This window comes from Elephantulus edwardii, unplaced genomic scaffold (genome assembly GCF_000299155.1).
Source record: "Elephantulus edwardii isolate Elephantulus edwardi_28Jun2011 unplaced genomic scaffold, EleEdw1.0 scaffold00008, whole genome shotgun sequence".
Taxonomy (NCBI): Eukaryota; Metazoa; Chordata; class Mammalia; order Macroscelidea; family Macroscelididae; genus Elephantulus; species Elephantulus edwardii.
Window position 1 is genome coordinate 21,896,822 of NW_006399758.1, and position 26,053 is coordinate 21,922,874.

The 26,053-nt window shown below is 38.4% G+C and overlaps 1 protein-coding gene across 1 annotated transcript in view; it reads left to right on the forward strand.

The window, feature by feature from the left end:
• The first annotated feature begins 6,437 nt into the window (after window positions 1-6,437).
• Window positions 6,438-26,053, forward strand: part of ZFHX4 (zinc finger homeobox 4) — a 242,312-nt gene continuing 222,696 nt past the window's right edge. The window contains exons 1-2 of the mRNA XM_006880542.1: window positions 6,438-9,027; window positions 9,909-10,411. Coding sequence (XP_006880604.1) covers window positions 6,438-9,027; window positions 9,909-10,411 — 3,093 coding nt within the window. The remainder of the gene's footprint in view (window positions 9,028-9,908; window positions 10,412-26,053) is intronic.

Here is a 26,053-nt window from a genome sequence, read left to right on the forward strand (position 1 = left end):
TTTATACTCTTTGTAGTTTCTTCAGACTATATATATATATGTTTATTTTGTTATAACAGCTGATTGATTTGCACGTTGATATTTACTTAAGGAAGAGAAATGAAAAGAATCATAACTCATCATTTAACACTAATCTGCTTTGCATAGAGGAGACAAAGGGAAGATGATTAATGCTTAAGTAGAGCTAGGTCACTGGCATTCAGAGGTACATTTTTCTTGTAAAAAGAAATAAAAAAAAGGGGAAAAAACATTTCAGTATTTTCTCACAGTATTGGCAAACAGTAGCTTTCTAGTAATACTTTAGTTGATTAGGACATCCTTACCCTTTAATGAAGTAATCACTACAAAGCCCCAATGTCAGCTGGAATACCAGCAAAACAGTATCAAAGAAAGAATCAGATAGTGGCACTGAACATAATTATAGTTTATGTCCTTCTCTCACACTAATGCAAACTATTCATTTCCAATTAGAATTAATAAGAAAATTAGAAATCAAATAGATTGGGCAAAACTATCAAAGTTTGTTTATAGAGGATTGCTAAAGTAATGGGTCCATCTTGTACACTGATTATGAAATTTTCTCAAGCAAGCAGACAAAATGAGTCATCTAATAGTGTAATTTGGTTAAGGAAGGCCTATTGATTCTTCTGTAAGGAAAGTAGCTGGAGTTTGATTAAAGTTGTGGAGAAAAGACTAAAATTCTTATTTTTCACAACTGTTATCAAATTAAGAACTATAGGTCTAATGACATAGTGTACCTTTTCTCCTTAGTTCTTCAACACATACATTAGTGATACATAGAAAATGCATGGAGTTTTAGATCCACGAGAAGATGAGACAATTTGGGGTAGTAGGGAAGGAAGGAGGAAGAGGGAATGAGAGGAGGAAAAGACAAGGAGGCAGTCATTACAAGGGTTATGCTTATAGAAAAATAAACTTGCATTGGATAGTCAATTGCCACTATAATGAGAAAAATTTAAGGGGAAATGACTTAGTTGACAAGCATACTCTTATTTGTCTTTGCAACTTTCCCTCTTTAAAACTTTGGTCGTTTTAACTGCTTAAATATTTGGTTACATCCTTCTATTCAACCTTAATTACCTTCTCCCCTTTGTCGTGACATGGGTGGAAAGTTTTTTGCCGTGTCAGGAGAGGTCGTCACACATTCTTTTGCAGTTCTCTTCATTAATTCCTTCTTGCAGAAGCATTTTCTCTCGTGCTGGGAAGGGAGAAGGGTGTAACAGAAGAGCCCTGAAACATCAGCAGGAAGCTCTAAGCTGGTTAATGCAGTATAATTGTCTGGACATAGACTGGTCTTTGTTTGTATGGTTCACTCCGAATCAGCTGTAATTAACTCCAGAGTGTTTCCAGATTGCCAGCAAAGAAAAATTACAGCTTTTCTGTTTTAAATTGTAAAGTTCACAAACATTAACTATGCAGATTGCTTTTACTTTGATATATGTCTATCCTGCAAGGGAAAAGAAAAGAAAAAGCTTATTTGTGCTCCCCCCCCCTTTAAAAATGTGATTTTTGTTAAGTTATTTGAGTCAATGTTCCTTGGAACATAGTAACTCCTTAACAGTTGGGTTTAAAACCTTTTTGTTTAATATTTTCAATCTTTGACATACTTGCATTTGCTTTCCTCTCTGCTGAGGCTTTTAAATACTGCTATGGGAAAGAAGTGATGCAATCTTTTATGAAATACTAAACATCTCCTAAAATAAGCAAATTGCAGAGAAAGCTGTCTTAAAGAAAACCACTAGCCCCAACTTAAAAGACTGAGATCAAAGATGTGTTCTGACATAACTGGTGCTTCCTCTCAGGTACTTTACCTGTGTTTTGATGTATCAAAAGAGAGGTTGTGAGAAAAGGGCAATTTCGCTGCCTCTTCTTTTGGTCAGCATACCACACCCTTTTACAAGCTGATGTACAGTAGTTTGTAATTATGGATTCCAGCATGGGTGAAAATGAGGTAGCAATGTGAGCTAATACAGCACTGTACACAAAAGATCTGTCAGCAACTGATGAAAAAAAAAAAAAGTCCAGCCAAAAATCTTTTTCCCCCCTTTCTTTCTTCTGAATTTAACAATAAAGAATTTAAGCCTCAATGTGGCTTTAGCAACCAAAGAAAAGAAGCTCTTGGTGTCTGCATAATACCACTTTGATGGATTTTTTTTCATCAGTCCTCTGTACGTGGCAACAAATAAACAAGTATAATTATACTTGTGAAGGTCTATTCATTGCTTTGTCAGGATTAGATATATGTGCCGTTTTCACACTGAGCCTCTCTTTTGTCTTTGCCTAACTCACTATGACATATTGATAGAGGATTTGGAATGGGGAAAAGGCCACAGCAGAGACAGTGATGACCTTTTGGAAACTTGATATAATTCAAGGATTTCTATTTATTTATTTATTTCTAAGATTGGTAACTTGTTACCATATCCTCTTGTAAGTGGACAACTTTTGTCCTTTTTCAAATGGAGTAAATGAAAGACTCAAAGTTGTGTGAGATGGTTAGAGAACAGATGAGAATAAAAACAATGGGCTAAGGAGCCCACTGGTCTCCTTTCTCAGCACTTAGCAGAGTGACTAACCTAGCATTCCTTTCCCATTATTCTGTCCTCTTGATCAGATCACATTCTTTTTAAATCATTTCTCAAACACTGTCTCACTGGACCGTAGAGGAGGGCTCGGACAATCTCAATTAAAAAACAGAGGTAAAACTGGCCTCTCTGATTTTGGGTTCTAATGGGAATTCTGCTTTGTGAATGCAGAGGAATTCTATTGTTCAAAAAGCACCCCCTTTCATTAGCCAGGCTCCTTGTAGGTGGGTTTGGCCATTTAGCAGAGCAGAGTTTAGGCAGCTGTGACTCCAGGACGAAAGCAAAGCAGAAAGAGGGAGCAATAAAAGTTATTTTCTGCATATTGTCCATTATTTCCGAAAAAAGGGATTTACATGATTAAAGTCACTGAGCTTGTGAATTACTGAGAATAAAAAAAAAAAAAAAGAAAAAAAAAAAAGGTCTATACATATTCTAAGCAGACCAGCAGGTATGTATTGCTCTGAACTGTATTAAAATTAGATGTTGTTTCAGAAATTCTGGGGGGAGGACTTTAGTGATTTTTAAAGAATAGAATGGCAATAAAAGAATTTTAAAGTGCAAGCCAACTTTTATAATAAGTTAACTTGCTATACAATCATTTTGGAATGAATTCTGTAGTTCAAGTTAAATAGTAGTCTTTGTGGTGTTTTTTGTTTTCTGGTTTTTTTTTCCCCCCCTTTCTGGGACTTATAAAACTTTAGGGTAAGTTTGCCTACATGGATTACTAGATAAAAGAAAGATCTTGTTTGATATGGGTGACAGTGAAATAATTTAGCATTATATTGCCTGTCATTGTCCATGCTAGTCTACAAGCTTTTAACTGCATGAATTAATCTCATTAAAATATAGTGATAACATTGCCATGATTATAGTAAAAGGTAGAGTATATAAAAATCAGTTATAAATTCAGATGTTTTGTTATTGTTGGCTTTGGAATGAAATACAAACTTATTTATAGGGGGAGACAAAATTTGACTTATCTTCTGATTAACATGTAGCTTATTAAGAAATATTAATAGGCAATTTTGCATACAATTTCATGTGAGTGTTGTAACAAAATACAGCTTACTGGATTGCTTAGACCTGGGATAAATTCTTAAATGTCATTTGTATATATTTTCCTCTTGTGGCAATAATGGTTTGTAAACTTTTTGGAAGCCATTGATATAATCGACTTTATATAGAAGAGATACATTGCAGAGTTATTTCAGCATCTGGCCAAAATTATTAATTGGACATTATATGCAATTCATTTGAAGTGCCTACAGCACATGGGCGATAATTCTGGAAGGGACTTTGTGGGTTGAAAATTCTTGTAGGCCTACAGATAAAATAGGATTCAGACAACAATAGTAATGAAAAGCTCAGAGGCTCTTTTTAAGAGTTGTAAAAGAGGTATTTTTCTCACTCTTTAAACGTAAAGTGACTCCTCTCATACAAATCAGATGGAGCATGCATCATAAGCTAATTTCTGTTTAATGGAGTTGGGGATCTACTTTTGATTCTGGAACTTTACATTTTAATTTAAGATCATTAATTGAGTATATTTTTCATCTTGCATCCCTACTAAATCCCTAGTCTCTTCTAGCTTCCTCACTTCCTTCAGCCTAGCAGGGGAGTATATTTTATACATTTCCCTGCCTTCAGTATGTATTTGATGATTGTACAGAATCATAAGTGTGAAGGTAAACATTAATGTTTGCAGAGTAATTAGAAAATTATTAGGTTTTCATGCTTATGGTTATCAGATTATTTCAGAGGGTTTTAAAAGCTGCATGCATGCTAGGAGGATAATTAACCTGGAGCTCATCAATGATTAAAATTACACACTAAGCTTTGTGATATTTGATTCGTGAGCAATTAGAATGTCAATTTAACCATCTCAGATACCAAAATGAATTTTTCTTTCATTTTCAATCTATTCAGATCTTTTGAGGTATTCTGAAATTATCACTTCCTTTCTGGTTTACCTGACTAGATTAGATTTGATTACAGTACAAGAGTGTTAAGAAGCTAATCTTCATGCTTACTATGTCAGTGACCTTCATTGATGCCTTCTTCTCTAAGAGCTTCTAAAAAGGAACTTCTGTGTGTAGGAATGTTGGTGAGCCCACAGTTTTGTTTGGTTCTAAGCTATCTACCACTGTGAGAACTTTATAGAAGAGCTTGGGGTGGGAGGAGCATTCAGGCTGAGATCTTGCATGTCTGTCAGACACAATATAAAATACAGCTGTAAATGTAACTCTGTCAACCTTCTTGGGTTCAGACATTGTCACAATAAGTGAGAGTTTGTATATTTTTAAATTAAAGGGTTATTTGCCTTGGAGTTACATATCCCTTCAATTTTAAGATTTGAAAGAAGGTTGCTTTCTTGCCTCATAAAATCAAGACTAGGCCTATATCACAGGCTGAAAATAAACACTGAAGTTTCACACCACTCAGCTGTTGTGTACAGTGCCATCACTCTGCAAACGGAGAGATCTGCAGGGACTCAGAGAAGCTTAAGCTGTAATCAAGCTGCTATTACAGTATCTTAGGTTTCCTGGCACGCGTGCATGCACACACACACACACACACACACACAGAGAGAGAGAGAGAGAGAGAGAGAGAGAGAGAGACAGAGACAGAGAGAGAGAGACAGAGAGAGAGAAAGAGAGAGACGGGATACTTTTTATACTGATGTGTGCCCAACTTTCCCCTGGTACTTCACTGCCAGAGACTGTCCTGACTTTATGAAGTGCATCTCAATCTCAACAAAGGGTGTTTATGGTCTAAGATGACCACCTGGGAAAAAACAAAGCAAAACAACCCAACAAAACAAAACCAACCCCAAATCTTAAGAAAGAAAAAAAATAAAATAAGAATTTCCATTGGTAGTGCTTGCCTATGATTTGTTAAGCCAGGGGAGATGCCAGTTGAGATAGTGACTGAGAGATTGGCAACTCACCAGGCCTGATAACATCAAAATGGTGTTTGAAATGGTGTTCATTACATATTGCAGCGAAGAGAAGAATAAGAAGAAAAAAACCCAAACCCACCAAAAACCCCTGGGTGAATGTGACTGCAGTAAATATTAATTTCTGTTCTGTTGTCCATTGAGGTGACTGAAGTGTGGGGAAGAATTGTGATTGGTGCTTAATCAGGGCCAGCCAGATACCTGCTGAGAGCTTTTGCACACGGAAGATTTGTAGTAAGCTGATTTACTGGCAAAATGAAAACCAGAGGAGAGTTTGGTCTGTGTTGCCTGTGACTGTCATATTTCTAATTTTAAAAGTCCTATTTTGGCTAGCCTTCCTCCCACACTCATTCCCCTTGCAGTTGACTCCTGATAGAGTCAAAGGTAAATTCTTTACCAAGTGTTAAGGTGTGTGTATTGTTCTTTCTCTTCTGCCTCAATATATAAAAGCCATTTACATTTCTATTCTGGGTAAAGTGGGTTTTCCAGCATCTTGCTTATACCGTAGATATACTTCCCCCCCACCCCCCCGAAACTGGGACTGGAAGGAAAATCAGGACTCCTGATAGAAATTTTAGATTTATGATGAATACTCATGGCAATTTCAAAAACACTCTGGATGTGCAGGCATGCCGGTGATAGCTATCTACATTATTTTGCTACATTTATCCAAAGTCTGTCTGTGATAGATGGACGTGTGGGTTTTGCGTTTTAGCCCTCACCTTTTTAGATAGTCAAGTTTACAGCAGCTGTAAATTAGTGATGGGCTATTAGTGAGCTGTGTCATTATTTAATAAAAATGGCTTCTCTCACCTTATTTTTTATCCAGGTCCCTGACAGGCTGGATGAAATGAGATCCCCATGTAGCAATTGCCATGGAAACCTGTGACTCCCCTCCTATCTCAAGGCAGGAAAATGGGCAGAGCACATCAAAGCTATGTGGAACGACACAACTTGATAATGAGGTGCCAGAGAAAGTTGCAGGGATGGAGGCTGACAGGGAAAACAGCCCCACGGATGACAACCTGAAAACGGATGAGCGCAAAAGTGAAGTCTTGCTGGGTTTCAGTGTGGAGAATGCAGCTGCCACTCAGGTCACCTCAGCAAAGGAGATACCCTGCAACGAATGTGCCACTTCCTTTCCCAGTTTACAGAAATACATGGAACACCACTGCCCTAATGCCCGCCTTCCCGTCTTGAAGGATGACAACGAGAGTGAAGTCAGCGAGTTAGAGGACAGTGACGTGGAGAACTTAACCGGGGAGATTGTTTACCAGCCTGACGGGTCAGCATATATAATCGAGGACTCCAAAGAAAGTGGGCAGAATGCACAGACTGGGCCCAGCAGCAAACTCTTTTCCACGGCGATGTTCCTGGACGCCCTGGCGCCCGCTGGCGAGAAGAGCGAGCAGCCTGCGTCCGCGCCCATGTCCTTCTACCCACAGATCATCAACACTTTTCATATCGCTTCATCCCTCGGGAAACCATTTACAGCCGATCAGGCTTTCCCAAATACCTCAGCACTAGCAGGAGTCGGTCCTGTGTTGCACAGTTTCCGTGTCTACGATCTCCGACACAAGCGAGAGAAAGACTATCTCACCAGTGACGGCTCAGCCAAAAACTCCTGTGTGTCCAAAGATGTCCCCCCCAGTGTGGACCTGTCCAAGTTCGATGGGTGTGTCAGCGATGGGAAGCGGAAGCCCGTGCTCATGTGCTTCCTGTGCAAGCTGTCCTTCGGCTACATCCGGTCCTTTGTAACCCACGCTGTGCACGACCATCGGATGACCCTCAACGACGAGGAGCAGAAGCTCCTCGGCAACAAGTGCGTGTCCGCCATAATACAGGGGATTGGTAAAGACAAAGAACCTCTTATAAGCTTTCTGGAACCAAAAAAATCCACTTCTGTGTATCCCCATTTTTCTACTACAAACCTCATAGGACCCGATCCCACCTTCCGCGGTTTATGGAGCGCTTTTCATGTTGAAAACGGTGACTCTTTGCCGGCTGGCTTTGCCTTCCTGAAAGGCAGCGTGAGCGCCCCGAGCTCCGCCGAGCAGCCGCTCGGGGTCACCCCGATGCCAAAGGCCGAAGTGAATCTGGGGGGGCTGTCTAGTTTAGTAGTGAACACCCCGATTACCTCCGTCTCCCTCAGCCACTCATCGTCGGAATCGAGCAAGATGTCAGAGAGCCAAGTTGACCAAGAGAGCAACTGTGAGAGGCCAAAAGAAGGCAGTGCGCTGCACCCCAACGGGGAGTGCCCTGTCAAGAGTGAACCCCCAGAACCGGGAGAGGAGGACGAAGACGACGCCTACTCCAACGAACTCGACGACGAGGAAGTGTTAGGGGAACTCACCGATAGTATTGCTAGCAAAGATTTCCCTCTCTTAAACCAAAGCATTTCTCCTTTATCATCCAGTGTGCTAAAATTTATTGAAAAGGGTACCTCGTCCACCTCGGCTGCTGTCTCCGAGGACGCAGAGAAGAAAAAGCAGGCGGCGGCTGCCAGGGCCGGCGGCGCTGCTAATAACTACAGCATCGGGGGCAAGGACTTCGCGGATGCAATTGCCAGCAAGGACAGTGCCCCAGCTGCTCACCCAAATGAAACGGCCCGGGGAGACGACGACAGCTCAGCTACTCCTCACCAGCATGGCTTCACCCCGAGCACCCCCGGCACGCCCGGGCCTGCAGGAGACGGCTCCCCGGGCAGTGGCATCGAGTGTCCCAAGTGTGACACGGTCCTGGGGTCCTCGAGGTCTCTGGGGGGTCACATGACCATGATGCATTCCAGGAACTCCTGCAAAACCCTCAAATGCCCCAAGTGCAACTGGCACTACAAGTATCAGCAGACCCTGGAGGCCCACATGAAGGAGAAACACCCGGAGCCGGGAGGCTCCTGCGTTTATTGCAAGACTGGACAGCCTCACCCCAGGCTCGCCCGGGGAGAGAGCTACACGTGTGGCTATAAACCCTTCCGCTGCGAGGTTTGTAACTACTCTACCACTACCAAAGGCAACCTCAGTATTCATATGCAGTCAGACAAGCACCTGAACAACGTCCAGAATCTCCAAAATGGCAACGGGGAGCAGGTCTTCGGCCACTCCGCCCCAGCCCCCAACCCCAGCCTCAGTGGCTGTGGGACGCCCTCGCCCTCCAAACCCAAACAGAAACCCACCTGGCGCTGCGAGGTGTGTGACTATGAAACCAACGTGGCCAGGAACCTCCGCATCCACATGACCAGCGAGAAGCACATGCACAACATGATGCTCTTGCAGCAGAACATGAAGCAGATCCAGCATAACCTGCACTTGGGCCTGGCGCCGGCCGAGGCGGAACTCTACCAGTACTACCTGGCACAGAACATAGGCCTGACCGGCATGAAGCTGGAAAACCCTGCCGACTCTCAGCTGATGCTCAACCCCTTCCAGCTCGACCCCGCCACAGCATCTGCGCTGGCACCGGGACTTGGTTAGTATGTACTGCTTTTCCTGGCACGCCTACTCTTAGTTTCTCAACAAATGTTGATTTGGTGTGATGACACCCAGTGAAAGGGCCGAGCCGCCAACAAAGTGGGCATGGCCGGCTAGCGAAAGGACTTGCTATCTTGTCTTGGAGCCGAGCTTTCAGAACTCAGCTGGGTTTGGGTTTCCACTGCAAACCTGAAATCAGCTTCAGAGACGAAATAGTTAAAGCTCAAGGGCAGCGTAAGAGATGTGAGCACACACTGTCTTCCTCCATGCACCACTTTGATGAGCACCTGCTCGTTTCCCCTGGCTCGATGCGATCAACAGCCGTACGTCAGAGGGCTGTGGCTTCCAACCAGGTGGTACTCGTGCAGATGGCGGGTTTGAGATGCTTCAGAGTGCTGTGCGGTCAAATTAGATCTATTCGAAACAAATATTAAGGCCTGTGATGATAGAGAGTTAAAGATAGCACTTTGCACCAGGTATTGGCAGTGGATTACAGGCACGTGTACAGTATTAGCCAAATCTCATCAAGCTTTAAGACAAATTAGGAAATAACAATTAGTGCTTATGTAAGTTTATCTGGGCTCTTAAATTGCAAGCACATGACTGTTTTGTTATAGTATTGATCAACGCTCCTGCCCTCAAAAATACAAATTTCAGAATGACATCATGCCCGGTAGGAGTAATTAAAGCTATCTGATGAGGGAATTTAGAAGTTGAAAGGGATGATTGTAATTGATCCTGATTCAATCCTATTACAGCTTTTTATAGTTTAAGCTCTAGAGAAAGCACATTCCTTGTCAAGACTTTATTTTACAGATTCCTTTGTGTGTGCTTTGTTTCCTAGTCTCTATTTTTCTTTTTAATTTTTTTTTCCTGTAGTAAATAATGAGCTGCCGCCTGAAATCCGGCTTGCCAGTGGTCAGCTAATGGGTGATGACCTGTCCCTCCTTACTGCAGGAGAGCTGTCACCTTATATCAGTGACCCAGCGCTGAAGCTATTCCAGTGTGCTGTTTGCAACAAATTCACCTCTGACAGCCTGGAGGCCCTAAGTGTGCATGTGAGCAGTGAACGCGCTCTCCCTGAAGAGGAATGGAGGGCTGTAATTGGAGATATCTACCAGTGCAAGCTCTGTAACTACAATACTCAGCTCAAAGCCAACTTCCAGCTCCACTGCAAGACTGATAAACATATGCAGAAATATCAACTGGTGGCTCACATTAAAGAAGGGGGCAAAAGCAATGAGTGGAGGCTGAAGTGTATCGCCATTGGCAACCCCGTTCACCTAAAATGTAATGCCTGTGACTACTACACCAACAGTGTGGATAAATTACGCTTGCATACCACCAATCACAGGCACGAGGCGGCCCTGAAGCTCTACAAGGTAAGCAGTGACATCCTGATCCATTGGCACAGAGTATAGAGGAGATTAACTGTTTCAGAACTTGGAGCACAGGTCTTGCAAGTTAAGGGTGAAAATGAGGGAGAAACGGAAGAGTTAAAAGCAGATTTGAATTATATGTCTGGAATGGGAGACTTTATTTCAATGACAAACGCCCCAGTTACAAATTACAGTGGTATCTATTGCTTCATTTGTTTCCTGCAGCAAAAGAACTTTTCTGTATATTTTATATATAAAAGAATCCTTTCAAAGTCTCTCTTATTTATTGAATTTTCAAAAAATACGACTCTTGGTCAAGTGTTAATGGTTACAGGGGCAGAGGTAATGCACTACCTCTGAATACATCATCTTTTATTGTGACCAACAAAAATAATCAAAACATATGAATTTTTTTTTTTTTTCCTAGGGTGTACATAGTCAGTACTCTTGAAAACACACACTCTCTCTACGCATTAATAGAAAGTCATTAGAACTAAGCCCTGGTATATTTTGCAAGCCTTTTTTTTTTTTTAGCTAGAATAGTTTAATCTTGTTTTGTTTGTTTCTCAAAATTTCAGAGGGTATGCGTAAACAGGTATGCTTATAAAATGACAAATGCATTTTTGTCTTTACTGAGAAAAATCCCCATGCAGATATAATGGATATGTGCAAGTGATGAACACGTATTTATTGCCTAACTTGTTTTTACTTTTTCTAAACCCTAATTAGTGGGTAATTTATTTTCTGCAGTTTGTTTACTGGATTGGCTTGATTGTCTTGGTTCCTATAGAATTGTAACACATTCATTTCTATGATGAATAACTTGGTAACTTATTAAAAAGTCCTTTTGTCTGGAGAATATTAAAATTCAGGGAATATTGCAAACCATTAGTCATTGTAACAAGCTCTAAATATGATTACAAAATCCATTTTGCAAGTGTTATCTATTGATTTATACTAGAAATCAGTGATAACTATACTATCAGGAGTCAACTAGTGATTATAATACCTATGGCTTTTCTAATGTTATTTCAAATTACAAGCACACAATGAAATAAAGAACAGATTGTGGCTGTCTAAATTCGAGGCAGGAATTATTTATTTGGATTGGTCTAGTTATGTTTGTTTCAGTTGTTTCTTAAAGTTCAAATTCTAGATTGATGTACTGGGCATAAATTCCTAAAGACTCTCCATGTGAGAATTTGTAAAATTGTTCCTGTGGTATTGACGCTCTGTGAATCAATAATGAAAGCATTAGATTTGGGTTACACAGTTTGAGGGGAGTATAGGTCCTAATGTAAGATGGAAGGCCTCTAAGTTGATAGTATTGAAAATATAATATAAAGGATTAATTGTATTATAATTCATAGGTTTTGCAGCAATGGCTGACAACTATTCAATTGTCCTTTTTTCTGTTGATACCTGACCTATTAAAACTTCTAGAAGAAGAGGGGGGGAAGCAAACATTAAGTTTGTATAAATAATAGATCTAGACCCTGGGAGCTATATAGAATATTCATGAGATGTGTTTATATTCACGCAGCTCCTCTAACACTTTAAATTAACATGTTGTGAATAGAAGATATAAATGCACAAATTTTTCGATTTTATGAATCTCATGTGGGAGCCTAAAGAAAGGTAGAGTGTTACTATTTATTTTGCTAGGAAAGGCTATTTAATCTAATTGTTTGATGATTATTTATATGTGTATGTATATAAATTATATATCTACTGATAGTGTGTATTGACCACGTAGCTCTGTGCAGAGCAATTTGCTAGGTGTTTAGTTACGCCTGAAAGTTATTTTACAGGGAGAGTTAAAGATAATCTCTGACTATATAACAACTGATTGACATGAAAAGATTGGTTATTATGAAGACTATTTAAAGCAGAGAGCTTTAGAGCCCAGAATCAATGAGTATGTCCTAACTTTAAAAAAAAAAATGAAATCATATAAAAATGGATTCACCCCCACTCTTTTTGTTTATATTTTAAATTCATGCCCTAGTTTCCTTATAATGTCTCATGTGCACATGGTCATAAACAGCTAACAATTAGTTGGAACAAAACTACCATAATTGAAGATATGAATATTAGAGCTATTAAAACTTAGTGTAACAATTACATTATGTTATTTGTACTACTGCTCAAGGTACATTATGGTGGCTTTGGCCTCATAGTAAGTAAGAAAACACTCCAGAATTGCTGCACGTTAAAGATGGAACTTCTAAACTGACTTACAGAGACCGAGGGAGTCAGAAATAGAGGATTTTAAAGGGCAGTGGTGAGGATATTATCAAGCTTGGTAGCCTCTGTTGGTAAAATAAAATTGGTTCATAAGTAACATTAATTGCTTTTAAATGAGAACCTAAGAAATTGGCTCGTGTCTGGAGAAATGATGGTTTGTAATATAGCTAAAATGTTGAAATTAGACTTAAAATAGTTCCTGAGTTAATGACTAGACAATAATTTCTTACATAAAATTCATTTTCATTAGGAGTTTAATTTACATCATTTTGCATTGTGAATTATTTAGACTTTTAAGGGGAACTGACAGTAGTGGTTATAAGATGAATACAGAGCTGCAAGCAAACAGCTTTTCTCATTATTGACAACATATTGATTCATAACATTCTAACTGTGTTGATGTGTCAATTTGACTTAAATAGACCACTTTATTTCTTGAATTGTCAAACTGAAGCTTAAAACCCAAAATAAGTGTGGTTCCTTATTCTAGTTTAAGGAGGTGAAAGGTTAAAGGTTAAGGTTTAGCTTAAAAGCATCATCTGCCTAGCTGCTTAACGTTAAACTGATCAATTTAATGAAAATCTGTTTTACAGATGTTGTTTTAATGTATTTGGCAGGATTTAGGCAGCTTTAACATTAGACGTATGCTAGTAAAAATTATTTCTTTATTTGACCAGAACAACACCTTTCCTTTTATGTTTAAGGTAGAAGGCTTGTGGGTTATGGTATTTTGGCAAAGAACCCAGAGGCAGAATGTGTTGATGATCTTTCCATATGGGCTCAAAAAAAGAATACCTTTATGTCTATTGCTAACGATGACTGCAAAAACAAACAAAGCTGTATTCATTTTTGGCAGTGTTATTTTCCTTAGTTTTTTGTTTTTTTTTTTTTTTTAAGAAGGAATTTTGTTGTCTTAAGAAAATCTTACTCATTTCTTAAAGTGAAATTCTCTGAAACTCTTAAATGCCAAGGACTATTAAATTTCGATTTTTTTTCTTCCAAAAAAATTGTAACAAGGAAGCAACATTGGTTTAGGAAATGAAAACAATAAAATGAAACTGCAGATTGCCCTTAATCTTCTCTTTTAATACCGTGATTGTATATTCAAAGTGAGGCTAATAAATGCTAAATGTATAGCTGGCATTGCAACTTAAAGTTTTTTTGTGTTAACAGTATGTTTTCTCTACCAAGTTTATTATATTTTATGATTATCTAATTTCATAATTTTGTATCCTCTTACAATTGTAGTGAATTGATATTTCCTTTATGGGTCCTCAGTATATATTTGGAGGATGAATAATGGACTTATCAATTAAATGAAAGAAGATATGCAAGAAATGCATTTGCTTTTAACTTACATTTTAAAGATGGCATTGCAGTTTGGTCTCTCTCTTAAATGATCCCACATTTTTTGTCGAGAGCACAAAAAAGGGAAAAAAAAGATACAGTGAAAACTACTTTATACCATACATTTACACTGAGAACAATCTAATGAGACTTAGCTTTAGTTTATAGTATATAGTTTAGATTTATGGTTTGGTTTATTCTTGGCTCTATATGGACAAGTTTTTTCTCGTCATTTGATTGGTGGAGCCATTGTCCTATGAAGCACATGCTAATAATACTCTTGCAACACCTGTACTTCAGCTGTTCTTATAATATTATATGTATTTCTTTAAGCGAGGTATTCACAGCTTTGCTAGTTCAAAGTCAAAAGCTTAATTAGGCTAGCTTATTTCTTCCTGCATCTGCTAGTAGTGAAGCCGAATAGTCTGTCTGAATTCTGTAATGCTGTTTTCATATCTGGATTTCAACTTGGCTGGGAACAGTGAATGAAATGCTTGTCTCCATGGTAAGCAAAAGAACACACATGGGACTTAGACCTAGGTAACTTTTTAGTATAACATTCCCCCATGGAGCATTTTTGGGGGGTTCTCATTATCCATGTTATGGATGAAAGAATTAGGCTTAGAAACTAAAATCAAGGTGCGTGAGGGGCTTGCGGAGGAGAATGCAAGGAGGTACGTTGGGGAAAGTATGTGGAGAGGAAATAAAAAATAATTAGCTTCACCTACTTTTTGCTCCCTCCCCTCTCCTGCATAGTAGGAAATAATAACCTGATCAGTTTGGAATTAATAAAGAGTCACAAGTATTTTTATTTCAATAGGCCCAAGTCCAACTTTGCAATTTAAAATCAAATATACCAGATATGTACCATTTCAATTATTGAACTGTCATTGTCCCCGTGTGATGGTAAAAGAGGTCCGGAGATTGTGTGGTATTCATTTGTATAAAAGTCATTGTGCAAAAGGAAATTGGAATATGTGTTTCTAAGAAACCAGTACAGGTTTTTCTTAATTTTATTTTAGTCATTTGTTTAGATGAAGAAAGCCATTTTCAGAGACAAACAAAAGTTACTCTTTTCTGTTGCTGAACATGAACTTGAATATGGAAATTTTTATACGTTATGTATTGGTTTCAGATTTATGTTCATTTCAGGTTGGAAATGCAGTGTGAAATTTAATTACAATTGCAAGATTTAAGAAAAGTAATCATGACTCAAATTATTCTATTGTTTTTTATATAAAAAGGCAAGGAAGATGTTGAAAGAAGTGTTCTCTGTAGTAGAAAATAGATGTGTGTGTAATATTAATAATGAATAAATATGCAGATTAAATAGAGACAAGTTGGTTAGCTAATAGTATCTAATAAATTACTGGTATTTGCAGATCACGGTGCAATTGGCCAACTCTATCTAGTCTGTCTACTTCTGTTTTTTAAGCACAGCTGTATGTTGTGCCATGGATACTTCAGCACAAATAGGAACTTTCTTTCTACATTCACAATAGGAAATTCTGGTGGCTTAGTTATATGGAATTATGCACCATCGATGCAAAGATACACAGTTCAAATCCATTAGCTGCTCTGCAAGAGAAAGATGGACAATCTCTCCGTGTGATTTACTACCTCTGAAAGGGTCAGCTATAAGTCAGTTCTGAAATGACAGCACACAACAACAGAATAGATTACTTACACTGTGTACAATGGTTACCAAAATCAGACAAAATTTAAAGAAAGTTATGTTTGTCCTTGGAACTTCCTCAGTTAATATCCAATTGCCTTTCCTAAGTCCTGCTGTTAATACTATCCTGCTGCATTCTGGGCACACTCTGTCATTATGGTCTTACCTGTTTTACTAAAATCTTTACTATCTTATACCACCTAGATAGTCTCTTCCTGGCAGGACTCCCTATTGCAAAATTGCCTATTTTTCAACAAGGTGGATTGCACAGTGACTGTAACAGTGGACTTGAGCGTATCAGAGGATGTGAGGATGGTGCTGGACAGGGCAAGGGCAGATCTGTTTTTCATAGATTGTTGCTATGAGTCATGAGTAACTCAATGGGACTTAACAAAAACAACAACAGCAAATTCTCCAGGGAAAACTAGCATTTCTTTAATTAAGGGAAAATAAACCTTTTCATAAAAGCATTGCTGTACATCCAAAGGTATAAATGATTTCCATATGGTTCCCAGGGTGTATTCATTTTACTATCTTTAAAGAAACATATTAATCTGGAAATATTTCTGGTGTTTGTTGAGTAAGGCAGCAGGAAGATGCAGGGTAGTGTTTTCTCTATGGGTCTTAGAGAGGGTGGCTGTTGTTAAGTGCTGTTGAGTCAACTACTACTCATAGCAACCCCATGAATAATAGATCTGAGCATTGTTCTTTACTGCATCATGTTTATCATCCTTGACACTTTTGGGTCCATTGTCACAATGTTCCCAGGTAAGGAGAGGGTGAGAAAACTTTCTAGTGTTTCTCCCTAAGGTGTCCCTTCATCTCTCTACTGCCAAATGGCACCCCACACCTCACGAACACATATGTACAACCTCAAAAAAAATGCAGTTGACATTTTGGCAGTACTAGTGTGTTTTAGAGGAGTTCTGGTGGCCTTTTGGTAAGAAGTTCCCCTGCCCACTCAAAGGCATGGGTCACCAGCCACTCTAGGGAGAAAGGCCAGTGATTTTTCTGTGCCAAGATACAGCATCTGAAAACCTGGTGGAAGGTCACCTCTGAATCAGGCTGGTTTCCATGGCAAAACAATAACTTTCTAAGGAAGCTCTGGTGGTATAATCTGTGACTATACCACCTTTTAGGTGGTTCAAATCTGCCAGAAGCTCCACAAGAGAAAGATGGGAAATCCCTTCCTGTGTGAGTTACAGCCTTCTGTAAACCACTGGAGGGTAGCTATGAGTCAGTTCTGTCTCAGTGGTAGGCCAAGAGAGAGTACTTTCTACTTTGGGCATATTATCAGGAAGGGCCAGTCTTTGGGAAGAGGGTATCATGCTTGGAAAGGTGTAGAGTTAGTGACAGGAAGGGAAACCCTGCACAAGGTGGATTGACCGAGTGACTGGAACCGTGGACTTGAATGTGGCAGAGATTGTGTAGATGGTGCAGAAGAGGATGAAGTTTTGATCTATTGTATATAGCGTGTGTCTAAAAGTCAGAATTAACTTGACAGTAACCTAACAGCAACAAGTCTTATATGATTTACATTACTTTGTCTGTAGAACTTATATTCGTTCTGTCTCCTATGAAATGTATGTATGGTTTAACCAAAAGTAGTAAATTGCTTATATGTCACCCACCATGAAGTCATTTAGGTAATGCAGACAAAGGTGCTATCTGATAATTAATGTGCTCTTCCTGCGTGTTCTTTTGGTTTCAATTTAATTGTTCTTGTCAGTGGAGCTTGTTTAAAATTGCTGAAATGTTCAAATAGGTGCTAGGATGACACACAGTATTGTGGCTAGAGTCATATGTTAACCAGGCCTTGTGCTGCTGAAAGGGTCTTGGCCCGGGGTGGAGTGAGGAGGAGCGGGCATGTGCATAATGACCGCGGATCTGCTTCCAGAACATCTGGCCTGCCTGAGTTCTACTGGAAATGCCTTACCAAGTTTGCTTTGAGTCTAAGCCTTATGCTGAGGCTGAGCTTAATTAGATGTGGAGATTTGTTCATTATTCAGATAATTTGAGCCTTATAAGGCACTCTTGTCTGAATTATCAGTGTATTTCAGAAGACCTTAGGGTATGATTTATTGAAAAAGTGAAAACAATAGTGGAAGCACAGACACCACGAATCCATTAGGAAATATCTTCATAGATTTGTAATCTCAAAAAGAGTGCAGTTGTTACAGGCGTCTGGGCCAAAACTCTTATTTGTGGAATATCTGGATAATAGCATAGTTTTTATATCCAGTGAATATGGAAACATTTAATGAGCACTAATTTTGTGCCAGGTTTTGAAAGGACCTTGTTTATGGTGGTGGTGTTTTGTTTTTTCGTCATAATCAAAATAAAAGAACCTTGATTCAGTCAGCCATTGCCTCAAATTAGTCCCATAAATGTGGTAGTACATAACCTACCCTCCCAAATTCTGACATGGGAGTCAAGTGCTCCCTAAATTTTGCTTCATAAGTCACTACTTTTACCAAAGCTGCAGGTAAATTTGATGGTTGACTATCATTGATAAAAATGGAGCGCATGCTGTCAGTGTACTTCATAGAAAGTTGGCTTAAATCCACCAGGGCCTCTGAGGGAAAGGAGTAGACAATCTGATTCATGCAATTTCCAGTCTCCCTAAAACTCACTGAAGGGTCAGCTGTGAGTTGATTCCCACTCAATGGCAGTAAGTTTGAGTTTCGTAAAATGAAGGTTTGAATTAATTTTTTCAGCAGTAATCAGAGTCAACTGTGACTATCTTTGCCGTCAATAGATGTAGAACAATGTTACTTCTGTATCTCGGCTGACTTTAGGTCTTACTAACATAGAAAGACTTTGTTAATGAATTCAAAGCAAGAGTTATGGTGGGAATTTGAGGACTAGATGGGGCTTTTCTTTTTGACTAGACCATCTATGACGTTTCTCATGTATAAGTAAGAGGCTACTGATGTATTACTTAGAAAATGGAGACAGAATCACTTACTAAAAATGCAAAATTTATCAAGCTACAATTTCAGTAAGCCCCTCTAAATAATCAAGATGGCAGTTTAGCATGACTCTTGGATAATCTTTGTAAATTCATTTTACAACAGAATTCTTCTTATAGATAAATTATTGTAATGACCATTTCTGGTATTACAGAAGATAACTGCTGCATATGACTACCATGTGTAACAGTATTTTATTCCTTTTAATGGTATAATAATTTCTTGATATTCTGGTTGGCTTTCTTTTTCTATTTTAAATAAAGGGTCTGTGATCAGGAATAAATATATGTATATCAAGTATATGTTTTAGTATAAGATATATTAAGGCCATACTCTATTCAGATGTTCCTGCAGCCTTTCTCTGAGGGCATATTTGATAGCATGGGATACACATTTCCTCTATTAGTAAACTCCCATCTTGAACTTGTTAGAAGTACAGCTAAAGTTAACAAATGACTAGAGGCTCCCAACATTTCTCTCATTGCTTAAGTATAGGTGTTAGAATTGTAGTTCCCTATCCTGTGTATTTTAAGGAGGAGTGGCACAGGAAAATTAGAGTTGAAGAACTATTCACCCCTGAATATTTTGTTGAAAAAAAATTAGTGGAATGCTCATATAAAACTGCAAAGAAGAGCGTTATTTATTGATGAATCCAATTGTATTCGTTAACTTCATTTTGTAAGAAGAACCTTAAAAATTTTAAAATACTGACTTTTTATTCTGTAATTGCATATTCTTTGGCAGGAAGAGCCTTCATAGAGTTGATAACCAACTGCTTATGTAAGACTCATGGGAGATTGATATGGATAATTGACTTAACCATTTAACTCCCTTTAAAAAATATCATGACTTTGGAAAAAAGAATATATGATGTGTTTGATGAAACTTATACAGAAATTTAGATTCCCATTTAACAATTTCTACACAATGTTCAGGGACATTGGTTGCATTCTTCACAATGTGTCTGTAGTCTCATATTTCCAGTTTGACAGTTTTCTTTAGAGTAATGGTTGACTATTTGGTCTCATTTTTAAATGCAATATTCATTAAATAATATTCTTTGTTATATAAGCCAATCTGTTCTTTAGCTAACAAGTGGTCCTAGGGGTTAATTTTGGCTCAAGATTGGGGAATATCTCAGGAGAAATGTTTTGGGAAATCCTCTAGTCTCAACTAGGTCAGTATGGCCATACTCCTTAAAGATTTGAATTCTGTTCCACATTTTCTCCCATTCTATTAGGATCCATCAGTAGTAACTTTGATCTAAAAGGTCAGTGGTGATATCTGGTCACCATCTGGTTATTCTGGTCTCAGGGTAGAAGATGTGAGACCATGGTTCATGTAGATTCTTAGGTCAATAAAAGAGTTTCCTCTCTGGGTCTTTGGTTTCTTCTTTTTTCTTTTCTTTTGACATAGATAAATACAAACTGATATTGAAATCTTTAGCAATTATTTGCAATCTTTTAAGACCCGAACACTGCTTCTCCAACAAGAACATGAATTTCATGTATTACTGCAGTTTATTGAGTTGCCCCTTGAGAATGTAGTTCCAAAACTTCCAACTCAGAAACTAATGTCTAGATTTCTTCCAACCTAGAAAACTAATTTCAAGAGGTATTTGAAATTTGACTGTGCCTGAGAAGTATCTCAAACTGTGATCTTATATATTGTGAAAAAATACAATATATTTTATTGTATATATGTGAACGTATATGTATGTTGTCACATACATGTGTATATCAGTAATACCTCTCTGTATATGCATGTGTGTATAGATACATTCATGTGTATATAAAAATATATTGAAATGCATTGTCAATTGTGCTGCTAAACAAAAGGCCAGTTCCTTGAACTGACCAGCTTCTCTGCAAGAGAAGGATAAATTGGGTTCTTTTCATTTGAAACTCAATAGAAGATTATTATGAGTTGGAATCTACTTGATGATTGTGGGTTTGATTTTTGTTTTGTTTTATATGTTACTGTTGTTATTGTTAAGTGCTGTTGGGTTGTAGACAACTCATAATGACCTTATGAATGAAGGACCTGAACACTTGTATAATTTTCATTGTTTTTCTAAGTTTGTAGTTTCTGGAGGCAAGATATTTTGGAAGTGGGTGCCACTCCTACTTCCAAGACTGTTTTAATCTGCTAGCTCCACCACTTTCTACCATGGATAACCATTACTGCATTTGACACATCAGTGTGACAGTTTAGCATGAGAGCAACCACAAGTTCTGTCTGTACAACAAATGGACAGATCAGTGATACACTGCTTAAAAGAATGTTTGACCAAAACAAAACTAGACCTGTGTGCCATAGATTAAAATCACCCACCTTTGGCTTGGTAGCATAACTTTCTATCCACTAGGCCAACAGAGCTCTCTCTATGATACACAGCAATTTTGTGAACAAAAGATCTAAACTTTGCCCTATCTTGCGTCATCTCACAATCTGAGATATGCTCGAGCCCGTTGTGTGTGTGTGTGTGTGTGTGTGTGTGTGTGTGTGTGTATTGTTGTGTACCTTTGAGTTAGAACTGAACCATAGCTGACCTTCTGGCAGGTTTTCGGAGGTAGTTAATTGCACAGGAGGAGATTTCCCATTTTTCCTCTGCAGATTATCTGGTGGATTCAAACAGTGTGCCTTCAGGATTGCAGCTTGCCACTAGGCCACCAGTGGTCCAAGTGTGTGTGTCTGTGTGTCTGTGTGTGTGTGTGTGTATGTGTAATTTTGTGGAAAATATATATATACACACATATACATTTATACATTTTGTTGTTGTTGTTATGTGCCATTGAGTCACCTGCAACCCATAATGACTCTATGTATAGCAGCTCTAAAACCTTCCCTATTCTGAGCCAGTCTCACTAAATCTGACACACCAACCTCCGTTGCCCTAGATATAGTATCAATCCATCTAATTTAGGGTCTTCTTCTCCTGTGATGTCCCTTCAACCTTCCAAGCTTCCATGATGTCCTTCTTCAAAGGCAGTCTCTCCTGGCCAAGTGCCCAAAGTATGTAAGATGGAGCTTCAAAATCCTAGCCTCCAAGGAGAAACTTGATTTCTCCCTCTGCAAGACAGACCTATTTGTTTTCTTGGCAGTCCATGACTCTTTTCCAGCACCACAACTCGAAGGCATCAATTCTTCTTCTGTCATCATTTATATATATATATATGTATATATTCACACAATTGTAGATGTCATATTTATAAAAAATGTGCTTTCTGAATATGTCCTACTGTATTTACTTTGGTTAAGGTGTGCACACTTTAGAAACACTTGCTATTACCTTCTCTTTACCAAAAATGACAGTGTGTATTGCCTCACAAAACACTTGCTTCAAATCAATGAGTTTTTCTGTGAGAGAAAGATGGACAGTCTCCTCCTGTGTGATTTACTACCTCTGAAAAGCCACTGGAGGGTCAGCTGTATATCTGTTGCAACTCAATGGTACATAATATATTCTTATCCCCCTTTCCCCACCCCTGGTAACTAGCAAAGAAGCTTAGAGGTTTTTAATATTTTTGTATTTTTAGAAAAGTAACATCCTAAACATTCTGAAACAACATGCCTCTGGAAACTCTATGAACTTAAAGAAATGGCAATAGTTATAGAAAGCTTCAGGTCTTTTGTTCATAGGGTTGCCATGGGTTGTGCTCAACTAGATGGCAGTCAACAACAGCAACAACCAACTTCATGAAAAAATTGTTCTTTTTTTGCTCGTTATTTTTTCACTCAGTATATTTTCACTGAGGTTCATCTACACTGTAAGATGCTTCAAAAATTATAATAATTCTTTTTTTGCTGTGTAGTATTTCATTGTCTGTGTGCACTGCATTTTGTTTCTTTGCTCATCTATTTAGGGTCACTTAGGTTGTTTCTTTTTCTGCTGTTACAAATAATGTCCTAACAAACAGAGATGTTCACGAGTTTGTCTGTTTGTGTCTCTTCTAATAGATGTCTAGGTTATACATCTATAAGTGAAATTGCCAGATAAGAAGGCTCTTGTTTCTAGTTTTTGGAGGAAACACCATACTACTTTCCATAACTGCAGTGCAATTTTGCAATACCATGATCAGTGACATAAAGCTTCCACTCTTTGCACATCCTTGTCACCATTTCTTGTTTTCTGTTTTTATAGCTAGTATCATTTTAATGGAGATGAGATGGTATCTCCTTGTAGTTTATATTTGTGACTTTCTAATGATTAATGTTTGCAAGTCAGATAAATTTCCTCTTAAATGAATTATCTACTCATGCCCTTACGTTGTTGTCATCTACTGTTGAGTTGGACCCTGCTCATAGCCGACCCTCCTGTGAGTTTTCAGAGGCAGTATTTTGCAAAGGAAGAAATTACCCATTTTTCTCCTTCAAAGTGGCTGGTGGATTTGAACCACATGTCATTAGGTTCACAGCACAATTCCTTACCACTGAGTTCACTGCTCACATTTTGAATTGGCCTATTTCTCTTTTATACTATGTTTTAAAGATAGAATCCTGTCAGATATTCTGTTCCCCCACATTTTCTTTCCCATCTGTAGATTGTCTTTCTACATTGATAAAAGTTTTGATGAGCATGAGTACTTAATTTTATGAGGTTCTTGTTATCTACTTTGTCATCTGCTGTTTATGTATTTGTAGTTTTGTTAAAATGTTACCATTTTTTGAAGAAAAACTATATCTTGATAACAATCACATTAAGTTCAGCTTAATAAGTATGATCTAATTTGCTCTTCCTGACAGTCCTGTTAATTTCTTTTCTTCTTTGTTTTTAATTTGAGGAAATAGAGGTTCAGAACAAAATGTTTTGTTCAAAGCTGCTAATAGTAAAGACTTGTGCTAGAATTTAAACATGCCTTTTTTCAACTCAGCGCTGGTGGCCTAGTGGTATAGAGTTGCACTGCACTGCCAAAGACAAGCAGTTCGAATCTATTAGCTGCTCAGTGGGAGAAAGCTGGATAGTGTTCTTCTGTTTGATTTACAGCCTCTGGAGACCTACTGAAGGGTCGTAAGTGAGTCATTTCTGACTCAATTGCTTGTAACAACAACAACGTTTCAAATTATGTCCTAACAGACATATGAGGCTATAGTATGAGGCTACGGTTAATAGGGAAACAATTGGTTTTAGGGATAGAAAGAACAAGGAGCAGAAAGGGAAAAGAAAGACCAGGGACCACACAGACAAACTTTACAGTTTTTTGCTGGCTGTCAGTCTGGAGACTAAGGTGCACCTGATCAAGGTCATGGTCTCTGCAGTTACTTGTTATGTGTCAGAGAGCTGGACAATGACTAAGGATGATAGAAGAAGAATCAATGCCTTTGAGCTGTGGTGTTGAAGAAGAGTAGTGAATAAACTATGGACTGCTAAGAGAACAAACATGTTTGACCTGGAGAGGGTAAATCCAGGCTACTCCTTGAAGGCAAGGATTTTGATGCTTTGTCTGATACATTTTGGGCATGTTGCAAGGGGGGGGCAGTCCTTGGAGAGTAACAATATGCTTGGAAGGGTGGAGGGACAGTGCAAGAGAGGAACATCCTGGATAATATGGACTGACTTAGTGACTGGGGTAATGGGGGTAGGTGTGTCAGAGACAAGTTGGTTCCACATAGAGCAGGGTTGAGGGTTGTTGTACATAGGGTCTATGAGTTGCAAGCAACACAATGGCACATAACAACAAAAACAACCACCACCATTTTGGAGCAAAACTTAATTCTTCAAACCAGTAGATTTCCTACAAGAATATCAGAGTTAGAATTTCACTCAAAAATTAACTGGCTCTTTCACCTGGGATTCACACAGTTAAATGTAGTCTTTTAGAACATGGCTTATATCTACTGGCTTATCTGCAAGTTGAAAATAGAAACTATTGGCTAAAATGATAACCTGTGTACTTCATGTTACAACAGAATCCCTTTAAACCTTTCTTTTTTACTCCTTTTTTTTTGTATGTTTGGTATATTAAATAGAAAAAAGACTAATAGAATATTTATCACTTCGAACGCCTGGGCTCTCAGTGCTTGCAAGTTAAGCACCTTTGGAAGCTGCACTAATTCATTCAGGTCACCAGGGTACTTCAGCAGTAATGTACTAAATGGTACCCTGCTGACCTGAAAAAGGGAATGTACCTCCCTAAGCATTTAACTTGCTTCACAGGAACAGCCAAAGCACAGCCTACTCTTCCCACAACCCGAGTTTCCTTCTTTTCCATTTTCTTAGCATTCTGATGACTACTGGGCTGGGGGTGGGAGGGAAGTCCTATGTGCCTTAGCAAAAGAAATTTTTTTTTTCATTTTGTAAAAATTCTAATGACAAACTTTCTTTTAAGTAATCACTTATTTGCCAGGAATTTTGTCACAAACATGTTTCTAGTAATATCTCCTTTCTGTTTTTTCCTGTCTCTAAATTGGCCAATGAGTGGCTCCAGTGCAAAGCCCCAAATCTTTTTTTTTTTAATCAACTATGTATATCAAATGAACTTAGAAACACTTAGGGAACTCTTGCATCCATTTGCACGATTCTTTGCATAATTCACTGGTCATTGTCTTTGCCTCGGCTGACCACAGTCAATTATGAAATATTCTTTTCTTGGCAAGTAACAATAGTTGTTTTAAAATGACTAACTTGGCCATAGAGAAGATCCAGCTAACTAGTGTGTGTAAAGTGCATGAGGAATTTTTTTATAACTGTAGTTATTTAATAATGTCATATATTTCTATCCACCTTTCAGGACTGAAACTAATTCTAGGATATGTCCTTAGACACCCCCAAAATGACTGTTTGTTGAATTTTGGTATATTAGGTAATAAATCTGTTGCTATATGTGCTGTTGAGTTGATTATTGCTCATAGTGGTCCTTTGAACAACACATCTTAACCCTGTTCTATCCTGTGCCATCCTTACCATCCAACATAGCCAAAGCCTTTGCTTCCATCATTCTGTCAATCCATCTTTTTGAGCGTCTTCCCATCTTTCTCTAATCCTTCACCTTTCCACACATGATGTCCCTCTCCAAGGAATAGCCTCTCTTCACAATATGCCCAAAGAATATGAGATGAAGCTCTGCCATTCTTGCTTCCAAGGAGCACTCTGGCCTAACTTTCTTTAAGACTTTTCTGTTAGTTTTTGGCAATCTGTGGGACACTCAGGATTTTTCTCCAACAACACAACTCAAAAGCATCCATTATTCCATCATCCTTATTCATGGTCCAGCTCTCAGATGCATAGGTAGTGATGGAAAAGATCACAACTTGAATCAGGCAAACCATTTAGGAAGCATCTCTTTTAATATCATCATTAATGTGGTCAGTAGCAGAATAGATGGCATCAGAAGTGACTGCTATGGTTGATTCTCAATTTTTTTTTTAATGGAAAAGTAAAAGAAAGGATTCTTTCATTGTTTT